Source organism: Lottia gigantea, assembly GCF_000327385.1.
Source record: "Lottia gigantea unplaced genomic scaffold LOTGIsca_31, whole genome shotgun sequence".
NCBI lineage: Eukaryota > Metazoa > Mollusca > Gastropoda > Lottiidae > Lottia > Lottia gigantea.
The window spans coordinates 271,209-293,820 of NW_008709027.1; the positions used below are offsets into that span (position 1 = coordinate 271,209).

Below are 22,612 nucleotides of genomic sequence, written 5' to 3' on the forward strand. Positions count from 1 at the left end.
TCTAAACACTCTAGAAGACACAATTCTTGACGGATTTTGACGAAACTTAGTGTGAGTGTTCGTAATCACCCAAGGATAAACCTTATTGAAAATCAGAAGAATCCAAAAATATTAAGTATGAGTTATTGCCCTTGTTCTTGAAAACGCGTTCAATTTTTAGCTCGTATACACTATAAAAGTCACAATTCTTAACGGATTTTAACAAAACTCGGTGTGAGTGTTCGTAATCACCCAAGGATGAACCCTATTGAAAATCAGAAGAATCCAAAATATTTAGTACGAGTTGTTGCCTTTGTTTTTGAAAATGCGTTCAATTTTTAGCTTGTAAACACTGACGCAATTTGGTGTGCGTGTTAACACCCAAGGATGAACCCAATCAAAAATAAAAAAAAATCGAGAAATGTTTCTTAGGAGTTACTGACCTGTTTTTGAAAACGCTCTTAAACACTAAAAGGCATGATTCTTGCCGGATTTAAACAAAACTTGTTTTTTTTAATTCAGTACTGCTTAGTATATTTATATTTATATATTTATTCAAAATCAAAGCTGCCAGTGGGCGTATATTACCTTGTCTGGAAAGCTATCTTTCCATTAGTTATTAGCAGATCTTGCTCCAGGAAGTGGACAAAAAGCTAATTTTTTTTTAAAAATCTCCTTCTCACATCATATCATTTACCATATTATATTCTTTTTAGTGATTCCGATTCCAATCAGGCATGAATAGGACTTCATTTGTTTTATAAGTTGATTCTGTAGAATGTACAAAGGTTAAAAACATTTACTTTTATCTATATCATCTCAAAATAGAACTTAGTAAGTGTATTGGAATTGACATATACACACTTATTTTTGATCAAAATCATGACCTTGTGGACAAGTACATTATAATACCTTAGTTGTAGTTATAGTTAGTGTCTACACATGACATTGACCTGACATATAACTATAACCTTTTTCAATCATACTATTGCAGATGCATCATTTGAGTGCAATTTTTTGGAGGTGCTTTCTCCTTATTAATGATCTTGCTTTGTCATTCAACCTCTTCAATGATTCAGGATGTCCCTTCGACTATAACTTCAAGTCTATCTAATTGATTTTGTCGGCTCTGGCTTGGAGGAGTTTACAATTTGAAGTTGGCTTTCATTACATGGTGTAGTCAATATTGAAATAATGAAATAGTATGGATGATAAGTATTCAAAGCCTAAATGGTTTGTGTAATTTTACATTACTTAAGTGTTTGATTTATAGGAAAATCTTATCTTGACTGTATTGAAACGGTTTGTGGGGACGATGTGAGATTGACATACTTATGTTATTATGTGTTTTCTGTCATCGAGATTTCATTCTTTTATATCATTGAATGATGTTAAAATCACAAGTTTCTCTCAAGATAACTATAATATAGTTGGTAGATATATATAGAGTACCTATTGATCAAGTTTAAAATAAGGAAAGAGAAAGACCATGCTTCACTGCCTAAACTTTATAAATATAGAGAAGCTGAACTATTCGTATCTTATCAAAGGCTGTGGTTCTTGTGAATTGAAGCTGAAACATCGGGCCTCATTATAATATCTAAAAATTGCTAACCACTAGCCTTGAAAGTGACACCAATTCGTGTTGTTTATGAGTTGATATTTGCCGTGGAACATTTAGTTTGAATCATTAAAGTAGTAAATATAATGTGATAATAATTTAATATTACGTAATAAATGTGGTAAAACCTGATTAAGAATGAAGTAGATTTTGTTTGAAGCTCAACTTGTTAATAAGTACACATGTGTTAAGAAAGTTTGTAAGAAGATAAACAAGTAGTTCACTAAGACCTCAACTTGTTACCTGAAATATAGGATAGGATATTAAATGTCATAATCATATTTTGTTTTAAATTAAGGGATATTTATATTGAGGTGTAATAAATTCATATTTTTGGAGAATATATTGTGCACTCGATTTGATTGGTACATTAAGGTAAGGTTCATTTTGTTTGAAGATATAAAAAATATGGGTACATAGTGAGTATATAGTATAAAACCTGCAATTGACAATGTTTCAGGATTTGCGATAGGTTTGGGGATTCACAATTCAAGTCTTCAACCATTTAACTTGTCGTTATCAGAACAGGCTATGTTTGCTCATTAGTTAGTTTCTAACCTAGAGTTGCAAGTAGAAAGGGGTCCAGAGTGTCCAGATAGCAAAAGAATATTTAATACTTGCATCTGATAAATTTTGTCATTATCACATAAGGCTGCAGGGTCGTATCTAGAAAATGCCAGAAATTTTTAGTATTTAGAGTGTTTAATTTTCACTGCAAAATAAGACCTTTCACAGGCAGTGGAAAGGGGGGGGGGGGGGGAATAACCGCTTTAATACGCCAATGCATGACTGTTATACACGTGTGCTGCTTATTTAATACTCGAATTTCACTGTTTCATTATCATTGAGTGTCACCCAATCAGAATTAGTGCTTCGTTGGTTTTCTATAATACATATCTCAATGATAACATTTGTATAAACTTTTTATTTCTTTCAAATAGGATTTTGTTATGCCTGGACTACTTTAATTCAGAGTTTATTTTATATTGTGTATACTTTATTTTAAATCTCGTTTGTAGATTTTGATGACCCTTTTAGGGGATGTAGAGTATAAAAAGAGTAAATTATGATAAGGTATGGTCATACGTCGTGACGTAGCCTATGTTTACTATTGTAAAAGATAGAATAAACGAAATGCAGCTAAATAAGACTTTATTATCAGAAGTTCTGCTAAATTATGATAAAGTTAGTCCTGTAAATAACTCTTCGATGTTTTTTTTTTCTTTTTCATTTCAGGGTTCTCTGGTATTATGTGTAATCAAGTGATTCTGTGAAAAAATGGCGTCCAATTCTAAATACCGTCAGCAGCATGTGTATAGACATGATGTACACAGAAAGCATGTGATTCCTGTACCAGTCGTTCACGTTTCTCCTGAAATTGCCAATGCCATCAGGCGTCGTGATGGTATTGGTGGTGTTGACTATTGGAATCATGATTCAGGAGGACATGGATATGTGTATCGACCAGTTAGACGAGTGACTGTGGAGGAAGCATTTCCTAGACTCAGTGGTAATGGAATAGATAAACCTTCCAAATCTTCCAAATTCAACAATAAAAGTATAAAAAATTCGGAAATAAAGAAATCGAAATCATTGGACGTTGAGAGTAAAGAATTTCACTCTGATCCGGGTCGGAATTACCATGTATATAACGCTAAAATACGATATGATTTAGAAAAAGACGTTACAACTTACAATAATCTGGGATCCAAATCGTCCAAACCGGACAAGAAAGTTTCCACTAAGCAAAATGGACATGTGATTCAACAACACATAGGTAACGCAAGCGACGCAATTCCAAATGGTACTATGTCTCGGTTACAACCAAATGGAAATGTAGGACTACCAAGTTATCGTGTCATTTCCTCAGGGAAAGACAGTATATCCAATCAAAAACAATCAACGTGGTCTGAAATGACTCATCTTACCGTGAACGGTTCTTTAAACAGATTTCCAGAGACAGCATTCCAAAAGGTTGGAATGAACCATACATTTAGAATTCCACGGCCTAAGGCAACAATATCCAGAAATAATAGCTTGATTCGTGAGAGTATTAACCTTACTGCTTCTAAAAAACGTGGTGTTACATTTGGTCAAGATAAGGTGTACGAGTATACTCCACAAGAACCCTTGAATCATTATCCTATTCATGAGGAATTGATCTAGGTTATCCACTATTCGCTCCTTTTTACTAATAATGCATACCAACTTTTGTCATATGGTGCTTGTGTTTCAGCGAGGCAATAGCTGAATTATATCATTTTTTGCTGAGGATTTTATTTCTCTGTGGATTAGTATGAATAAGGCAATATTTGTGTACGACATTGATACAGACCTTACATAGCTGTGTAATATATATCTTATTTATGCATATACGCAAATAAATAATGTATTTATTTAGGTTTTGATTTTTTTTTTAACATAAGATCTCCACAATCCTGTCAGGTCTTTATTACTGCTACAGGGAGATAACTCTATAATGTACTCAAAAAAACATTAGAAGCTCGGGTTTGAAGAAATTTAGAATAAATAGATGATGCAAAAACCTTAACATGATCACATATTTTTGGCGTGTGTGGATGCAATTGGCAAGATAACTGCTTAAAATTATTGTCCTACGTTACAAACCAACTTTGCTCTCAAGCTCAGAAACATCCATTATAGAGCTTGAAAATCATCAACTATTGGCAAATCATTCTCAAAGCAGTCCTATTTCCATGGTAATAGAATTAGTAAATTGATTGTAGGTTTCAATATAAATAAAGGCAAGTAATGATTTGGGTAGAATTAAATGTTAAATGCATAGTTTGAATGTTAATGAATGATGGGGCTTATTAAGCTAGTCTGTACAATGTGGTACGTGTAAGTTCACTATTATTTTGTCTGAAAATGTAGACTACAAGATAATCATTTCATTAGACTTTAGACCTTTCACTTGCCGCTGGTTTTTTTTTTAAATCTGAGAATGCCTTGTCAAAATAAATTCTGCTTTGAATATGGGTTCCCTTTTTTTTTCATTTATGAAAATGCTAATACTTTTATGAATAGAAAGAAAAGATGTTCTAATGACTAATGTCTCACATGTCTCAATTAATTCATAATTAGCTAAATTCCAATGAGTGACCGATCAAGAAAGGTCAAAAAGTCTTTTTGTCTTTACCTAGACTGTATATACATGGACATTTATGATTTGTTAAGACTCTTAATTATATGCAATAAGCCAATAAGAACATAATAATAATTCAATTTAAAGACCAATTAATGAAATAGTTTGCTTAATTTGTCACTAAAAAACAAGGAAACCCATCTTTAAACAATAATAAATAGTGAGGAAACAACACAACTCAGATATATTTATGACAGCTTTATATCAATAAAGCTATCTTAGAATTAAGAAAAAATTAGCAGTAAATATACAAATAAATACAGCACTGTTCCTACTGGATAAGTTCATTCTGCAAAGATATTTTGAGCAGTTGAAGGTAAATTAAGACACTGCAATAATATAACATGGAGAATATATCTTGCACAATATCAGTAATTAGGAAACAATTTCATATATTGAAATGGAATACATACATAGAATAATTACCAATTAGTTCATATTGTTAAAGTAATTTAATTATTGTTGTACTGATGTTATTATGAAATTAATAAAAAATATAAAAACTAAAAACTAAGTGTTTTTGATAGTACAAGTTTTTTTGTTTAAAATAATTTCACTCCATTATTTGGACTAAAGTTTGAAAGTTACTGGCTTGACAACAGAAATTAAAATTCCCATGTCTCAAAAATATAATACAAATATCTACATGTTTAAAAGCAATACTCCTCAACTACATATCTGAAGTCTTATCAGATATCTGATAGTACAACAAATAGATAATTGATATTTTCCAAAGTATCTATTGATAAACACATGAGAATCTATTGCAAAACACATGAGAATCTCGATCTATTGACCAACACATGAGAATTTCAATTTATTGACAAACACATGAGAATCTCAATTTATTGACAAACACATGAGAATCTCAATTTATTGACAAACACATAAGAATCTCAATTTATTGACAAACACATGAGAATCTCAATTTATTGACAAACACATGAGAATCTTGATCTATTGACACACACATGAGAATTTCAATATGTTGACAAAGAGTTCAACGATGTAATTGGGAAAACACAACTAGTCTGTATGGTAAACACAAGATAAGTTTAGGAGTATTGCTTTCATCTCAATCAATATTGATGTCAATATAATAAATAAAGAGTGAAAACAATCATTTCAAATTAAACATAAAGATCACACACACATCACACAATTATTGATAATATCACATTATTATCATATCACATCCTCCTGATAGAATGTATTTTATAAATTACAATTTAACATAGTACACATTTTAATCTTTACTTCTGAACTTTTCTGTGATACTTACAATTCTTCAAGTTTTGAGATAACTTAATCAAATTAGGCCTACTATTATTAGCATTGGATATAACAGATTGCTAAATACTATCTAATTATGTTGGTAGTTTAATTAGTATATTTACTATTTATAATTATATACCATGATATAATATATATATATATATCCAAATATTAATTAATAGTTTAATTATTAAGTATTTGTCTAAATAACATTAATTCATACCTTAAGCCAATTCAAGTAATAAATGCATGATGATTGAGTAGGAATCTTATCAATTAACATAAAAGAGAATATACATAGCACTCTTTATAATCAATAGATATTGATAGATTCAGAATGAATAATAATGCATAACGATTATTATTTACCGGTAAAACATCTACCAACCAGAATGTCTCTTTATTTACAACCAAACTCTTGAATAACAAACCAATCACAACAAAAAGCCCTGCCATATTGCTACAACACTGAACATTAGTTTAAGACAAGACTAGAGCACAACAATAGAATATACCAGCATACATACCAGTACATCGTATCACATTATCTTTATTATATATTCATGCTGAAGCCAGGAGTGTATATCAATAAACACACAACAAATTACCAATTATATAATAGTCCATACTGTATGGCAAGATGGTTCTAGTATATGTTATGGCAATGTCAATAAACACACAATCATACTAAATTAATAGTATATGGAGAATCACCTTCAATTACCCGCCATATTTGTCCCTCTTCACTATTTCTATCATTATCAGCAAACCCTATACCATGTTCTTCCAATATATGTTGTACTTTACTTAGATTCTCTTCCATTACCACCTCAGCTTGTTGCCATAACTTATCTAGTTTAGCTTTAGAGATAACAGCAGGGTTAGAAGCAGGTAGATCAGTAATAATCACACTGTCACTAACAGATCTAGAAAGCTCTTCTTGTACTAGAGAAATAGTAGGAGTAATGTCCCTTGATACATCTCCTACTTGTGAAGTCTCACAATTAACATTTGGTGGTGTTTCACCTTTCCCTCGACTTGAATCAGCATCATGACAGGAGGTCTAAAATATAACAGAAAATAATTGGTGGCAATCAAAATGAAAAAAAAACAGTAAAAAGATAATATTAACAACCAATCAAAATCCATGGATTTGATGTTTGGATCATCAGTAAAAACAGAAAATTGTCCAACAATGCTGAGGAGGTCTTTAATCTGAACATTCAAATTCATGAAGTAAAGGCACTATTAATACTTGACAATCATGTACAATTACAAATTACATTTGGAATAAAAAAAAAATACAAATATAATACCTGGGACATCTTGTTTAATGTTGGAGTTTTCTTCAAAGGCAATAAATGGAGTTCTATTCTCTCTATCTTCACTGTCCTCTAAATTATTCAAATTGAGTAAATCTTGTGATCCAGATATTTGTTGATTAGTTTTTAGATCTACCACATTATTTTTATTACTTGGTAAAGATGATAAGTCAATTAATTCTTCAAAATCATTAGATGGTTCTTTCTCACCAGTACTACTTATATTACTATCAACTGATTGCATACTAATGCTACAAAATAAAAAAACATAATTCAATAACTAGGAAATGAAATAAATGAAATTTTACAAACTATTTCACTAGAGTGAAGACAGGTAATCCTAGGCAGTATGCAATTAGGATTTGGACTAGACAGTGGCATTACACTGTGACTATTCTTTATCAATTTCTAACTGTCGAGGGGTTTTTGAAGTGCACACTGTCAAAACAGATACTTTTGGCAATATATGATTAAATTCCTGGATGCTTGAATATACTGCAATTCATGCAGAAAAATACATATTTCATATAATATTCATATAGTTAATAGAAAGGCACACAATGTTAAATCTTTCACCATAAGTCGTAATAAAAAATAACAAAATTTTCTATAGTTAAAATCAATTGATAAGAGAAAAAAGTTGGGTTTTGAGTAAATAATATATTGTATGTCTCAGCCAAGTCAGACTGTATATTTAACCTAAATCTATTGTTTATAACTTACTGTAGTCTTCAAATCAATATCATAATACTTTATATAATATCTGCTAATACCATCATAATATACTGCTAATTATACCAACTTAATTAATCTTAATATATCAATTAATATCAACGATACTGACCTAAACTACACCCTTAGTTAGTCCATGCTATTTATAGATTGAACCCGTATAAAGCTACCTATTCTCCCTAGCCCACCTTATATTTGACATGTTCCGCATGAATGTATGAATAACTGTTTAGTAGGACACCACAAGACATACCTGACATAGTTTTAACTATAAGCTGAAGGTAGTAGCTGATAAACAACACTCTACTAGCTATATAATGTTCTCAATAGATACATCAAGTCAGTATTTTGAGGGTTAAGAAATGTATCCACTATCTTTATATAAGCTTACCCTTTGATCAATGTTCCCCAGAAATTAAATCCTCTTTATAAAAATTAACTGAATGAAGGGATTAAATCTCTTACACAATGGACACAATTAGGTAACAATGCAGCACAAAATCTTCATTGTTTTGTACAAAATGTTCACATTTGATACATTTTCTGCTGAGAGCAATGCACATTATTTCAGCTATATATGACCTTTGTTAATAACACATAAAAACTAATTGCAATTGAGTTTCATATAATCATATCCCATATTTTTATGCTCAGCAGAGAAAAAGAAAACAAGCAATTTAGTGAGGACAGCAATACTATCTTACTCCTTCTTCCAATCATAACTGTTATATAGGATATGAATGGTAAACAAGTAACTACCACCTAGTAAATGTCTATATATAAGCTTAACTACCTAGATTTTTCAGATATAAACATATAAATCAAAATTCAATCATAGATTCTCAATGCTACAGAGTATAGTAATGGCAAGTTCTTTATTAAGTTGAAATAGGAGGTAGAAAAATTATATTTAGATCTATTTGATTCTGAACTTACAAAAACTAAACTAATCTCAGAAACTAAATCAATGCAAATTTCATTACACAAGAAATAGATCAATATTTCAATCAGCATTGATCAATACAATTCAAACCACATTATTCAGTTAAAGTAAATTCTGTTTAGTACAGTTGACATAATTCAATCCAAATCAGATTGTGATGACAATGTAAATTGTTGAAACATTGTGTACAATAAAACCCAGGAGCAGTATAGTATAAAATTTTAACTGATGACGACACATTTTGTTGAAACCTTGTATGCTTTGTTATTAAAGAAGTGTGTTATCCCATAATATATTCCCCTGTTTTTGTTATTAGCTTACATAGTATTATTTTCTGTTATTTAAAGTGATTTCTACCCATAAATGCTGCTTAACTTAAGGTTAAAAAAGATTGCATATAATATATTAAAATTCGGATTCCATTGGTTACAGAATAACATCAAGGGCTTGTAAATTTAACTTTATCTTTAATAATGAAATTAGGAAGTATGGTTTGTTTTGTTCCTGGTTGAAGTGAGAAAAATCATGCCATGGCATTTAAGTTTTTAGTAAGGATTCAAAGTAATAAAGATTAGTTTGTCTTGCATCAGATGATAGTAATCTCTGCTCCAGAAGGTATCTTATCATCAACTTACCTGGAATCAATGAGGTCATGAGTTACAACACCATTTACAGGAATTGATTGAAGACTAGTTCCACTTTCACCTAAATCCATTAAAACACCAGAATCAGCGCCACCCTGTAAGATGACACTGTTTTCTAGAGTACTACCATTAGTGGTAGTAATAGTGGTAGTAGTAAATGATTGACTATAACCATTAGTTTCACTGTGTTTATTATCACTATTCTCCTCTACTTGATCATCCTCAAGGATTCTCTCCTCTCCAGCATCTTTATTATCAGTTATAGAAGAATTATCTGACTCTGTTGTATCAATATCTTTATCTTCATCCTTCATGTTAATATGAAAGACACTCTTGGACATATTCTTCTCTAAACTTTCCTTGTCAGCAAGGGATTCCGAAGTTTGACTGAGATTAGTCAGAGATTGAGAAGACGAAAAGCTAAGAGTTTCTTTCTGCTTTAACGCATTCAATATCTCCCCTGCTCTCGATTCCTCACTTGACTTTTCTAAACCAACTCTTGCCCCAGCCTTGTTTTTACCTAGGAGATTTTGAAGCAGAGGAGATTTGAATTTAGGTCGTTCACCACCAGGTGAATCAGATTTATTTTCAGCCATTTGTTGTAATAATGGTGATCTAAATCTGGGTTTATCACTATCATTAGTTGAAAGTTTATCAGGAGTTTGAAAATGTGTGGGATCTGTAGTATCTAAAGTGGTTGGTTTGGTAATATCTTCTTCTGAATTCCCATTAGATAAACCACTACCACTATCAACTGGTTCTTCTGTAGTTGCAGTAGCTGTTTTAACTGGTGAACTTGTTACTGACTTATTAGGAGACTCGGTCTATAAAACATAAAAACAGTAGAAATTACAAAATACTGCAAACATAGAACATTGAGATCAAAAGAATACTCTCAAGGCTGTATATAATTACACAGGCAACTAAAAATTCTACAATGATGAGAGACTTTCATGCAGAAGGATAATTCTAAAAATAGTCATTTTGTGTGCCATGATAGTCAGGCAGATGTTGTTAAAATCTAGTAGTCTACTTTCAGTTTGGCTAGTTCATGTGGCATATTGGAAAGTTTTCAACAAGATTTCTGGAAAAAGTTGTAGAAGGATGAATTTCTTGATTTGACATGGAAACAGATGGCAAATGATCCAGATCCCTTGACTCCCTTTAAAGAATAGTTTTCTCCCTTGAGTAATTGTGTTTGTGCCTTCTCTTATGAAATTGTGTAAGATAACCTATTTGGGAAGGTACAGCATTGTATGAATAATAAAAATAATGAGAAAAGTCAAAGAAAATACTAACCCTGCTTGAGTCAGACTGTCCATCTGTTTTTACCCTTTTCATTATCATTTCTAACCTCTACAAATACAAAGAACAAACATTTAAAATTCAATTTTCATATTTTGTGCTTATTTTGTTACCAAAATACAGTAAACTAGATGTAATTTTAAAACAAAATCCATTTGGTGATCACTTTTGGTATAAAGATCTGAGGGATGTAAATAAGAATTTGGTTTATCATTCTTTATTTACCTTCTTTCTTTCTATTCTTTCTTCTTCCTCCTTTTTAGCTCTTACTATTCTTTCTCTTTCTAGTTGTTCAGCTTCTTCTTGTGCCTTCTGGTCAGCCAGTTCTTTCTGGAATAATAATATAAACAGGAATATTATCATCAATATCACTGATTTACATCAAAAATATTATAAAATGTTCTTTTTAGTATATCATATCTTTGTCTATACTGTTATTGTTGTAAAAATCCATATTTAAATTCAACTTACAGCTTTCTTTTCTTCTTCTAATTTCTTAGCCTCTTCTTCACGGCGTTTATTTTCAGCTTCAATAGCTTTTTCTAATCTTTCTTCTTCAATTCTTCTGGCTTCTTCAGCTAATCTTAATGCTTCTTCTTCAAATCTTCTCTGTTCTTCTTCTTCTTGTCTTAATCTTTCCTCTTCCTTCAATCTAAATCAAAAAAATGTCAGGTGTCAAAATATCATTTTGAATCAAAGAATATTCTGTGCATACAGTCAACACAGCTAATAATGTAAGTTTAGCATTCTGATCTTTCACTGGAAGGAAGTTTCATAACTGATAAATATTCTACCATTATCATCATTTTGTATTCTGCAGTCCCAGAAGAAATTTCAAAGTTTTGGAGTCTACCTTTCGATTTCTTGTATTCTTCTCTCTTCTTCTGCTTCTTTTTCAGCCTTCTCCCTAGCTATACGTCTTGCTTCAGCTAATCTAGCCTTATAATCTTCAACATCTTTCTTTTCATCTCGAGGTGTTTCCTCTACAACACTAGCTACAACAACAGGTGCTACTTGAGCTTTTGGTGTTGTTGTTGTTGTTACTGATGCTGGTGTTGGTGGTTTAGGTGTTGGTGTTAAAGATTGTCTGATTGGTGGTGTGGGTGTTGTTTTAACACTAGGAGAAGGTTTAACCACAGCAACTTTCTTGTCATCTGTTTCACCAGTTTTTTGAAGCCTTGGTGGTGTTTCTTTAGCTAGTTTAACATTAGCTGGTAATGACTATAACATATGAAAAAAGAAAACATTTGGTTTTAGACATTACTTTTACAAAATCTGTTTAATATAAGCTTACCCTAAAATGTCTTGGATTAAGAAATTTGGAATTACACAAAGTAACATTTTTACTAATAAAAGTCAGAGTTTAAGTTCATATCAAACAGAGTGAAACCTTGAGTAACAACATGTTTAAGGTTCTGTTTTAATAGTTCTTATACCGTTAATATAGGCTTATACATATTCAACATAGGTCTTATACAGGCCTAGCTTCTGAGTATTAAATATCAAGTATTAAGGAAGCCTGGATTATATTTGTAACGCATTATAATTAATTTCTATACTCTTATCAACTACAGCTGATTAAATGCTTAAATAAATATAATATCAATCAGATAAAAGATAATGATAACTTAATGTCTACATATACTATATACATAATTAATTCATATTTACAGCATATATTTAATTTCTGTCATACTTTCAAAGTAATGTTGTTTTAACACCAATTCTAATAACATAATATATGAACTTATCTGATAAATGCCAATACCAGTAATAACTGAGAATCTCAGTAAGTGATATATAAACATGCAATGTGTGATATTAACAGAAAGTGAAAGACCTAATAACATTAAATAGGATAATATAATTATGTAATAAATCAACAGAACCAAAGTTTTCTATATGTATGTTCTTATCAGGAATATATAAAGCATCTTTTATAACTTGCACTTAATGGGGTTTGTTAAGTCAAGGACAGAGTAGTGCCTGCTCTTTCAAACTACATAATATGAAACTTCTGTCATGCTCAAAATACGGTGCAAAAGTTACATATTCATAACATGTCCTTATCTCCTGATTTTCAGCCATGATTTTTGCAAGAAGTTTAACACACTAGTCTGATCATAACAATAAATCGAAAGAAGCTTTATGTCTGGTGACTATGTCTGATTAAGCGCATTTTTTTGACTGATTTTTGAATTGGAGTCAGCTTCAAAATAGTGTATTTCCATTCACCAACCAATGACAAAGACAGTAACAATAGTAAGTTACTATTAGTAACTATAAGATTGCAGAAGTAATCAAAGTTCCTGTCAATCGTTGAAGCATTAAAACTAGCTTGATAAATTCATAAAACTCATGTGGTAAATGAACATATGAAAGTGATTGATTAAATAGATATATGTGATAATACTAGAGGACAGAATGAAGTGAGATTAACATGAGTAAACCAAGAGTAAAAATATAACGGATTAATGATTAGAGAATACATGCTATTATATTGACAAACCTTTCTGGTCATAGCCAAATTAGTAGTAGAATAGGCCTTTTTAGGCGATCTCTGTAACATACATAAGGTTCAAATCATTGCCTTTTTCATGCTTTAGTCAAAGATGCATCACAACTTACAAACACAAAGTCACTGACTTACAACTGGACAAGTTTTTTATTAGTAATGGGACTGATCATAGGATTAGTTTCAGGTCACAGCAAGGGAAGATAATCACAACATCAAATGCAAGATTGGAGATGTGCAAGCTGTAACTCTAATCTGGTGCTTTAAGAAAATGTATTGACTTGTTGAATGACACATCTAGAATCTGAAGATAATGATCTAACATGATATAAACATCAAATATAAATGATATGAGCTATAAAGAGACTAAATACCTTAATAATGGGATCTCTTTTTGGCAGTTCAATACTAGTTGTCATAACATCCCGTTGTTTAGGAGCTGATAATCTATCTATGCTATGTCGACTAAATTTAACACTATGTTTTCTTGGTTTCTTTTCTTCATGTTCTTCAATAACATCTTTCTTTCTGTGTTTCTTATCTATTTCGAAAATAAAAATCATACCACATGATTAAACAATCAAGAATACAATGATGGGAAAATGTTATAATATTACATTAATTCCACTAAAACACAATGAGAAAGATATATTTATGGTAAATTTTAGCTAAATCATAAATGAATGTGTCACACTGATAATAAAAACAACAGTTCTCAATTTTCAATGAAGTTAGTTATTCTATTGTTGTTAATAAAAAATAAGTAAAAATAATTTGTATGATACCCCCAGAAAATGACCAAATTGTCATAAATGAAAATAATAACAACCAAGCAACCCTTTTCTACTACTACTACTACTAATTAAAAAACAATGATATAAAATAATCAAATAATGAGAATGAACATGAATAAATGTTTGTTATTTTGATATTTTGTCAGTATAACAAACCTTTATTTAATCTATCTGTACTGACACTCCTCTGAGAAGCTGATTTAGGGGTTTCAGTAGATATAAAACTAGGCATAGACGTTGCTACACTTGCTGGTCTTGGTTTACGTGGAGCCCTATTCTCTCTCAGTTTAACACTAGGCGTACTTGTATTGAGATTAACAGTGCTCTTTGGGCGTTGTGGTGGAGAAGATGACGGTGCTAGAAAAGAGCGACGACTCTCTGGTATGGTGTTTAGAGCTGGTAGTTCAAGGATAGAGAGAGGGAGAAAAAAATAATAACAAATTATTATTTCTAATTAACTCCCATCATTGTTTAGCTATCATTGAGTACCTCACACCATTGTTTGTTTTGTGTGTCTTAAACCATGCCATTACTACATCACAGCAACACATTAAATTTACAACGCGGTTTACTATCTAGACTCTCAGTTTATCTACAGATTACAATTATAAAACAGAAATCTAGTGGGGACACACAAGAAAGCAATGGTTTAAGGTAGTTCATGCAGATAGAAGTTAATATTGTGATAGAAAAAATATTTTTTAACATCTTGAACAGAAAATTATAGATATTTGTTCTGATAAAATACCAAGATGCAGCAATAAACTATCTCAAAACTGCAATGTCATTACTGATTGCAAATCTTTCTATTAAGCTTTTTTAATCTAAAATAGCCATTAAAAAACGCTTTCTCTTGATTCATTATACACCTTTTCAGATCAGTCAAAGTACAACATAATTTATCATAATTAATCTTTGAAGTTTTCTTTAATTCAATTCTATCAAATTTCTGAATCTATCAAATGTTTTGTATAATTCAAAGAATATTTTGAGAAATATGATTATGGTATATTGATGTCTAAAAGTAGGGTAATGACAATATGTTCATATTATACAATGATAAATAAACTACTTGCATAAACTACAATGTTACAATTGTTGGAGATCTGATAAGGGATATAACTGCACAATGCCTTATAAATATATGTACAATGTAATCCATATGTATATATATTTAGCACTATAAATGTGATCAAAAGATACTTGAATGATAATTTTGAAATTGTAATAAAGATTGCAGACTTGATCATCTAGTTCAAAACAAAGTAAATCAATAAAATAAGCAACAAAATATAAATCAACTAAAATTCAAAATGCAACAGAAAATGGAAGCAATTAACATGCTTTTTGCTCTCAAGCCTGAAAGTACCTATCTTTAAATTTAGAACACATAGTGTTTGCAAAGTGTATAAAGTTTCATTTAAATGATAAATATCACAGAGCTGTATATGATCAGCTATAATCTTACCAAGTAATGAACCGGGTTGTGCATTAAGTCCACCACCAGTGGATGCAAAGTCTGGATTTCTTTTGTGATAAAGGACACTTGTGGATACTGATAAATGTTTGGAAGGTGGAAGAAAAGATCCTGGATTCTGGCCTAAATAAATGAGCAAAAAAATGCAAAATGCGAAACAAATTTAACAAAAATAAACAAATCAATAAATAAACAAAATCTTGAGGGGGGGTTATAGATTATTAATTTGATGACATCAACTTTAAGATTGAATATTCTGATACATTTTACAAAAAAGAAACACCATATAAAATAATAGTTTCTGTGGGTGTATGCTACATATGGCAGCTTAAATACCATTGTTTATATTTTTTTAAATTTTATGTATTCTTCCTGTTTACAGATTCAATAGAATAGTAGTCTATATGGTATATTTTACACATGAAATTATACTACCCGTACTAATAATTTTAATACAAGTGAAATATTGTCAAAATAAGGTAACATATGGTTGATATCTATATTTACTACCAGAATAGTGTCATCATCAAAATAATAATCTCATGATCAATATATCAATAGATAGTGATTGATAAACTAGGATTTCTTTATGATAGCAGAGAGTCATCAACAACTAGTGTAAACAACAAAATAAACTGGTTCTTTCCACAACTAAAAACCTTCTTTATAAATCTTTTAATGATTTCAAAAGATTGAAAAAATGCAACAGATATCAATGAAGTTGCATTAGGTCAACCAAATTAAGTGAGGTTTCTCATTAAAAGATTATAAAGAAAATAAAACATAAATAAATTTATGCAACAATGCAAACTATTGGATGGCAAGCACCTCTATCTGCAATCCAGGCAATACGAGCTATATTCTATACAAGGTTTTTAAATGTACTCTGCACGCCAAGCAAGTTAATAATGTCAGTAAATTAGTAATATTAGTATTAAGCTAAACTAAATATATGTATAGGATATATAAGGATTGATCTGAATTTTGAGACATGCTTTATTTAGTGAGTTCAAATTAATCATGCTTCTTTGGTGTTCAATGAGGCAATCACAATCTAATTGTTTTTTTTTTTTGTTTTTTTGTCACATGCAAAAAGGGAAGAGAAATTTTCTTTTTGAAAAAAAACAGTTTACAAAGATACAACATCTAAAGTGCATTATTCAAAACACACAAAACATTTACCAGATAGTCGTAAAAAATAAAGAATTATTTTTATAAAATTATCAAATATAAGTTAAAAACCCCATATGCTACAAGGACAAATTTTAGCCATGTCTCAATAATTGATGAAATCCTAAACCATATAGACAGCTATCTAATAAAGCAAGAGAAGTTGAAACCATCACCCACTAATAAGAAACCGGTCATGATTTTTCCCATTAAAATCATGTTGTAAGTAATTAATAGTGTTAACAACCTACCAGAACGATTAATATCAACACAACAGTGCCGGCGTACAGAACTACAGGCCGATATAGCTCGGCGTTGAGGGGACATATAGGCATAATCAGAGCTGTTTGGAGAGTGGCGTATTAGCGCACTATGCGAGGAAGACCGCTTTGGTCTCTCAGAGGGCTTGCAGATATCACGAGGTGTTCGACTTCCAAAGCCTGATGGTTGACCACTCCCACCTTTACGACCTCCCGATTTCCAGGCTTCATATCTTGTTAATCTTTCAGAGGCTCGTTGTAATATAGCTTCTCTTTTACTCTGTAATAGAAAGACAGGTTTCAATAACAACATTTATTCAAACATCCTACACAATTAATTCCCATTGGAATTACAAAGTTATAATCCATGTCTATTTCATGTTTCCCTCATTAAGGTATCAATTCTCTTTATTGTCTGCGTTGAATTCTTTATTTACAAACTATCCAATTCCTATGCCATTTTATTTGATGTTATCAATAGTACTTGTGGTTATAATTATCATTTCTTGTTTACGTACAATCATATACAATCATATCAATCCTAAGTGCCTTAATCTGTGACTTTTAAATCCAGATTCTCTTTGATAAGCAGCATTATTACAGCCACTTGAAATTCTATACTTGTAATTCTATCTGATTAATCTGTAAGCAATTTGTTTACAGTAAGCTTATTTTACATTTATTTTATTAGCAATAACCTGATATTCAGTATTAATGAATATTAATGATTTTTTAATTTACCACATTTCATAGATTAAGATAAGATTTGGAATTCATATAAATTGAATAACCATTACTGTACAATATTCAAATGTACAGCTGGAAAAGAGTTTATGTCTATATCAAGTACTATTAAGATTTTAAGTAAGTCAAATCAAATTATATATACAATATCAAACTTACTCTATTTATAAAATATACAGGTAAAATAAGAAGATAAATAATATAAAATACAGAATGTAATAACCCTGATATTACAGGACTAAAAAAATACAACTTTCTTTCCTTATCCATTATCATAACTAATCATAGCAAAATCAGATTTTCTTTGTTAATAGCAAATCAGGTTTTTGTAAGAATTCTTTGTTGAAACCATGAAAGGGAATTATCAAAGAGTGGCAGACGCCCAAATAAGGGCATGGTTAAATAATGCTTTGTGCAATCATATCACAAGGTAACTGACTAAATAGTATGTTAAAAATCAATAAAGTTTCTTGTCGTTAATTTCAATAGTATAATCAAAATGGCTTCTTTTATAAGAACATTAACAGATGTTGAAAAAAACTTCCAATATTGTAAATGATAAAGGATTAATATCACAGATGTTTTTAACTCTCACTTGTTATGTTTATCCTTTAAAAACAACAATCAGTAGCAAAATATTTTCCAGTCAAAATGTTGACCTGTTGTTGCAGGTAATTTGAAGCAAGATTATCAAAAAGAATAAGACAAGAAAAATCTGCATCTTTTTATACAAAGAACAATTCATTTACTTCAGTTCTAGCTGCTCAAGATACGTTTGAAGTGAAGTATTTATCAAGGTACATTAAGCATATAATTCTACTATAATTTGGTCTCATGCAACAAGTTATGGAAGAAGAAAGAACAATGAACAATGCATATTTTTAGAATATCATGATAATTCATAATAGCAAGTCTAGTTTTAATTGAATAGCTTTTAAAAAAAATACATAACTAGAGCCACACGTGGCACAGAGTGGGACTTTGCAAATGTAGCAAATGAAAGGGAGACGGTCAACAAAGGTCAAGGTTACGAGATAAAAGTCATCAAAATTTTTAAATATATACGGCTATAAAACCGGAAGATGTGATAGGACAGCAAATATAAAAGTATAAATAGATAGCCAATGTGAATGACCTTTGATCCTACAAAAATCAGGGTCAAAAAAGGTCAAGGTCAAAAATTGAAAATTTTGAATTTTCAAAAGCTGTTCCTTTTTTTGAACTATAAAGCTGAAACAATCGAACTTCTAAGACAACGTGGCTCAACGGATGAAGTAATTGTATGCAAAGTTCCATTTTGAACAAATGTATACGTTGCGAGTTATGTCCCTTGCCAAAATTGTCAATAATGAGTAATTTAACCCGGATGTGCTACGCCCACCTCAATTTCTTTTGCATAGGTTAATTGATATTCTGAATGTTATGTTGTGTCCCAAATTTAAAGCTTCTACATCATACAGGTCAAAAGATATAGGTCAACAAGAGTCAATAAAGGTCAAAATAGAAAATTGAAAATATGGAAATTTCAAAACCCGTTCCTTTTTTGGAACTATAAAGCTGAAACAATTGACCTATTAACACAAACTGGCCAAAATAATGAGGTAATTGTGTGCAAAGTTCCTTTTTGAACAAATGTATCCTATGCGAGTTATGCCCCTTTCTCAAAATGTAAACAATTAGTAATTCAACCCGGATGTGCCACGCCCACCTCAACTTTTTTGTCATAGGTTAATTTATATTCAAATTGTCTTGTTGTGTTCCAAGTTTCAATGTTCTACATAAAATAGGTCATAAGATATATACATACCAAGCTCAAAGAAACAGAAATATTGTAAAAAAAAACTCAAATTTGAAAAATTCACGAATTTCAATTTTGCTTTAAAAAACGATTGTTATAAATCATTTGAAAGAGCATGAAAAGCACATTAAGAATCCGAAAAAATTAACCCTCTAGGTTAATTAGGTCACGTGCTAGAGCAGTCCAAAGTTGCGAATTTGGCTGTTTTCGGACAGCTATAAAACCGGAAGTACATGTCGAGGTCAAATGTCAAAGTATTAACTGATAGCTAAGGTCAATGACCTTTGACCTTATGAAGGTCAAGGTCATCAAAGTTCAAGATCACGAGATATGACCCTTCAAACTTTGAAAAAATTCAACCGGATGTTGCAAAAAAGCAAAATTGAGAATCGAAAAACGGCTTCGTAATGTCATGTTTTTTTTTTATCTTCTTTCATTTGACACCAAAATCATTTAAATCGGATGAGCCATTATGTCCGAATAAAAATCAAATCATTTCAGAAAAATCAAAATGGCGGCCAAAGTTTCACTTCTGTTCCAGATTTTTTTTTCTTCGTTTTTTTGTCATAACTTTGTCTACCTATCAGCATAAAATTTTTTGTCCTATACAAATTACACCGGAAGATATTCAACTGGAAGTGAACATCGATTTCCTGTTTAAACCGGAAGTGAAATTGAAAATTTGACTGTACCGTTTTGTTTACTTTCTGCAACTGTCTTTGCTTAATTTTTTTCAGATGAATCAGACAAAAAGCAAAAAAAATGAAAAAAATGCAAAATTTGGCAAAAAAAATGTCTGCGGCAAATTTTCGAATTTTGAAATTTTGAAACGGCTATTCTTTCAGATTCTAACAGTAGATTCCAAAAATGCAAACCCAAAGAAAATCGACCGAAAAATACGACTTCTAGAGCCGATTATCTATTCTTGCACATATTGAACTTTGCCGTAGCAAAGTCCCACAATTGAATGAACTGTTCAATAACTAAAATAAGACCACTGTAAGAAATGAAAATGAAATGAATAAATGAATTGAGTTCTATGTCCTGCACCTTATGGGCTAATGAAGACGGGCAATGTCATACAGTGTGCAAGGAAGGAAAATTTGCCATGACAACGGCATTAGCCTGCTTTTTTTTAACTTTTTCTTTAGCGTGCACAGCCTGTAACTGGTACCACATGACTAGACGTTTTATCCATGTCAGCTCTCTGACCTGTATCACTGACCGAGAAAAACCAGGATGAAAAATCCAAAGTAGACAATAATCAGAGCCACAAATTTAACATACAAAATTCTAGTAAAAAATCAAAGTGTCTCAATCCCTGCCAAAAGAAATTTTCAAAAACATCATGGCCACCAAAATTATATCAAAATTGGGAACAGTCTTATTAACCTATAAAGCCAAGTCATTATATTTAATAAACCAGTCCACAACCTGTCAAATTTTTGTATCTATTTTCTTTACTTGGGTCACTGGTTTTAATATTTATAAATAAATATCTTATCATAGTCAAATATGTAGAGCATACCAATAGCTAAGATAAAAGAACTATTTGATTATAACCTGTTTTAGAACTAAATTAAACTCAGCATGTTCTCTCTAGAAAGGTGTTAGACAACATCTCTAATTTACATGTACATGTTTTACACAATGATTGATATTTGATACACATAAGGTGAACATTGAACAAAAACCTTCAGTTGCGGCAAGAGTTGTGGGTGGAATTGAGATTCCATGTGCATAGGTGCTAGTCCCCGATAGAAATATTTTGGAAACACAAATTGATATGGTGCATTCTATCATATTTGTTGCAAAGCAGCATAAATGCAATTGGGGTACAATCTATTGGGGACAAATGAACCTCCTCTCCTCTACTAGCACTGCCACTTAGTGCTAGGAATAATTATCGAAAAATCGATTATCGCTCTTATGTCATGTACCGATAACGATAATTCATTTCAAAATACAAGTAAGTGGTAAGCAGTCTAAATAGGACTTGAAATGAGTCAACTTCTTGACCTAAAATTTGAGTATCAACATTACGATTTTTATCGATTATCGATCGGAAATGCCGATTCCCAGCACTACCGCCACTACAAACTTGGTATCTTTGAATTCATTGAACACAAACCTAATAGTAATTTTTACCACAAACATCAAACAAATAACATTCAAAAAAGTACTCTTATAAATCTCTGTAACATTCTGCAAAAATATTCTGTAGCATGAACTGATTAATTTGGAGTTTGAATTCCTGAATAGATAAACCAGAATATAGTAGTTTTAGATTTGTCAGGTTAAGGTAGCTTCAGTACAAGAGCTCCTTGTCCTAGATTGTATAGTGTAAATAGATAATAACCAATCAATATTACCTAGCAAGTAATATATATATTCTACTATCTTTCTATTATAACTAGCACCCGATTACTAATAATCACAAGAGTTACTCAGCTTCAAAGAAAACACCTTCAATATATCGATCACTTTCTATTATTATAAATAGCAACTACAGAATATCTAATTTATCTACCTATATACAGCTGTGAACTAGCTGGCCCACCATTATAACACGCAAAGTGAAATTCAATAATTCTACCTTTTATTTCGGCATTATTTGCTATATTTATTCCTTTCCAGACAACTGACTGAATTGTTTTATAAAATTTATCAATCTAAGACAACTTGTCCGAACTGATGTCAAACGGAAGAAAAGAAAAATCGCAAATTCTTCATGCACTTCCTGTTAAATTTTTTATATGTAAAATAAAACACTAATATTTATTATGTACTAAGTAAACCTTTACCTACATGAGATCATACAAAGGTAAAAATTTAACAATAAAAACAATATTTTAAACATTGACACT

The 22,612-nt window shown here is 30.9% G+C and overlaps 2 protein-coding genes across 2 annotated transcripts; one reads left to right on the plus strand and one right to left on the minus strand.

Annotated features, from left to right (window-relative positions):
* Positions 1-2,878: 2,878 nt before the first annotated feature.
* Positions 2,879-3,766, plus strand: LOTGIDRAFT_161780 (hypothetical protein; the record flags this gene model as incomplete). Its single annotated transcript, XM_009057683.1, has 1 exon — positions 2,879-3,766. One exon carries the CDS (start codon positions 2,879-2,881, stop codon positions 3,764-3,766), a length of 888 nt encoding a protein of 295 aa, XP_009055931.1.
* Positions 3,767-4,788: 1,022 nt separating this feature from the next.
* On the minus strand, positions 4,789-18,217 carry LOTGIDRAFT_232681 (hypothetical protein; the record flags this gene model as incomplete). Its single annotated transcript, XM_009057684.1, has 13 exons — positions 4,789-7,104; positions 7,500-7,614; positions 9,674-10,506; positions 10,982-11,038; positions 11,213-11,317; positions 11,459-11,639; positions 11,841-12,208; positions 13,497-13,547; positions 13,877-14,043; positions 14,453-14,692; positions 15,765-15,896; positions 17,195-17,483; positions 18,107-18,217. The coding sequence occupies 13 exons, from the start codon at positions 18,215-18,217 to the stop codon at positions 6,724-6,726; spliced, it is 3,030 nt and encodes a 1,009-aa protein (XP_009055932.1). The 3' UTR covers positions 4,789-6,723.
* Between the last annotated feature and the right edge of the window lie 4,395 nt (positions 18,218-22,612).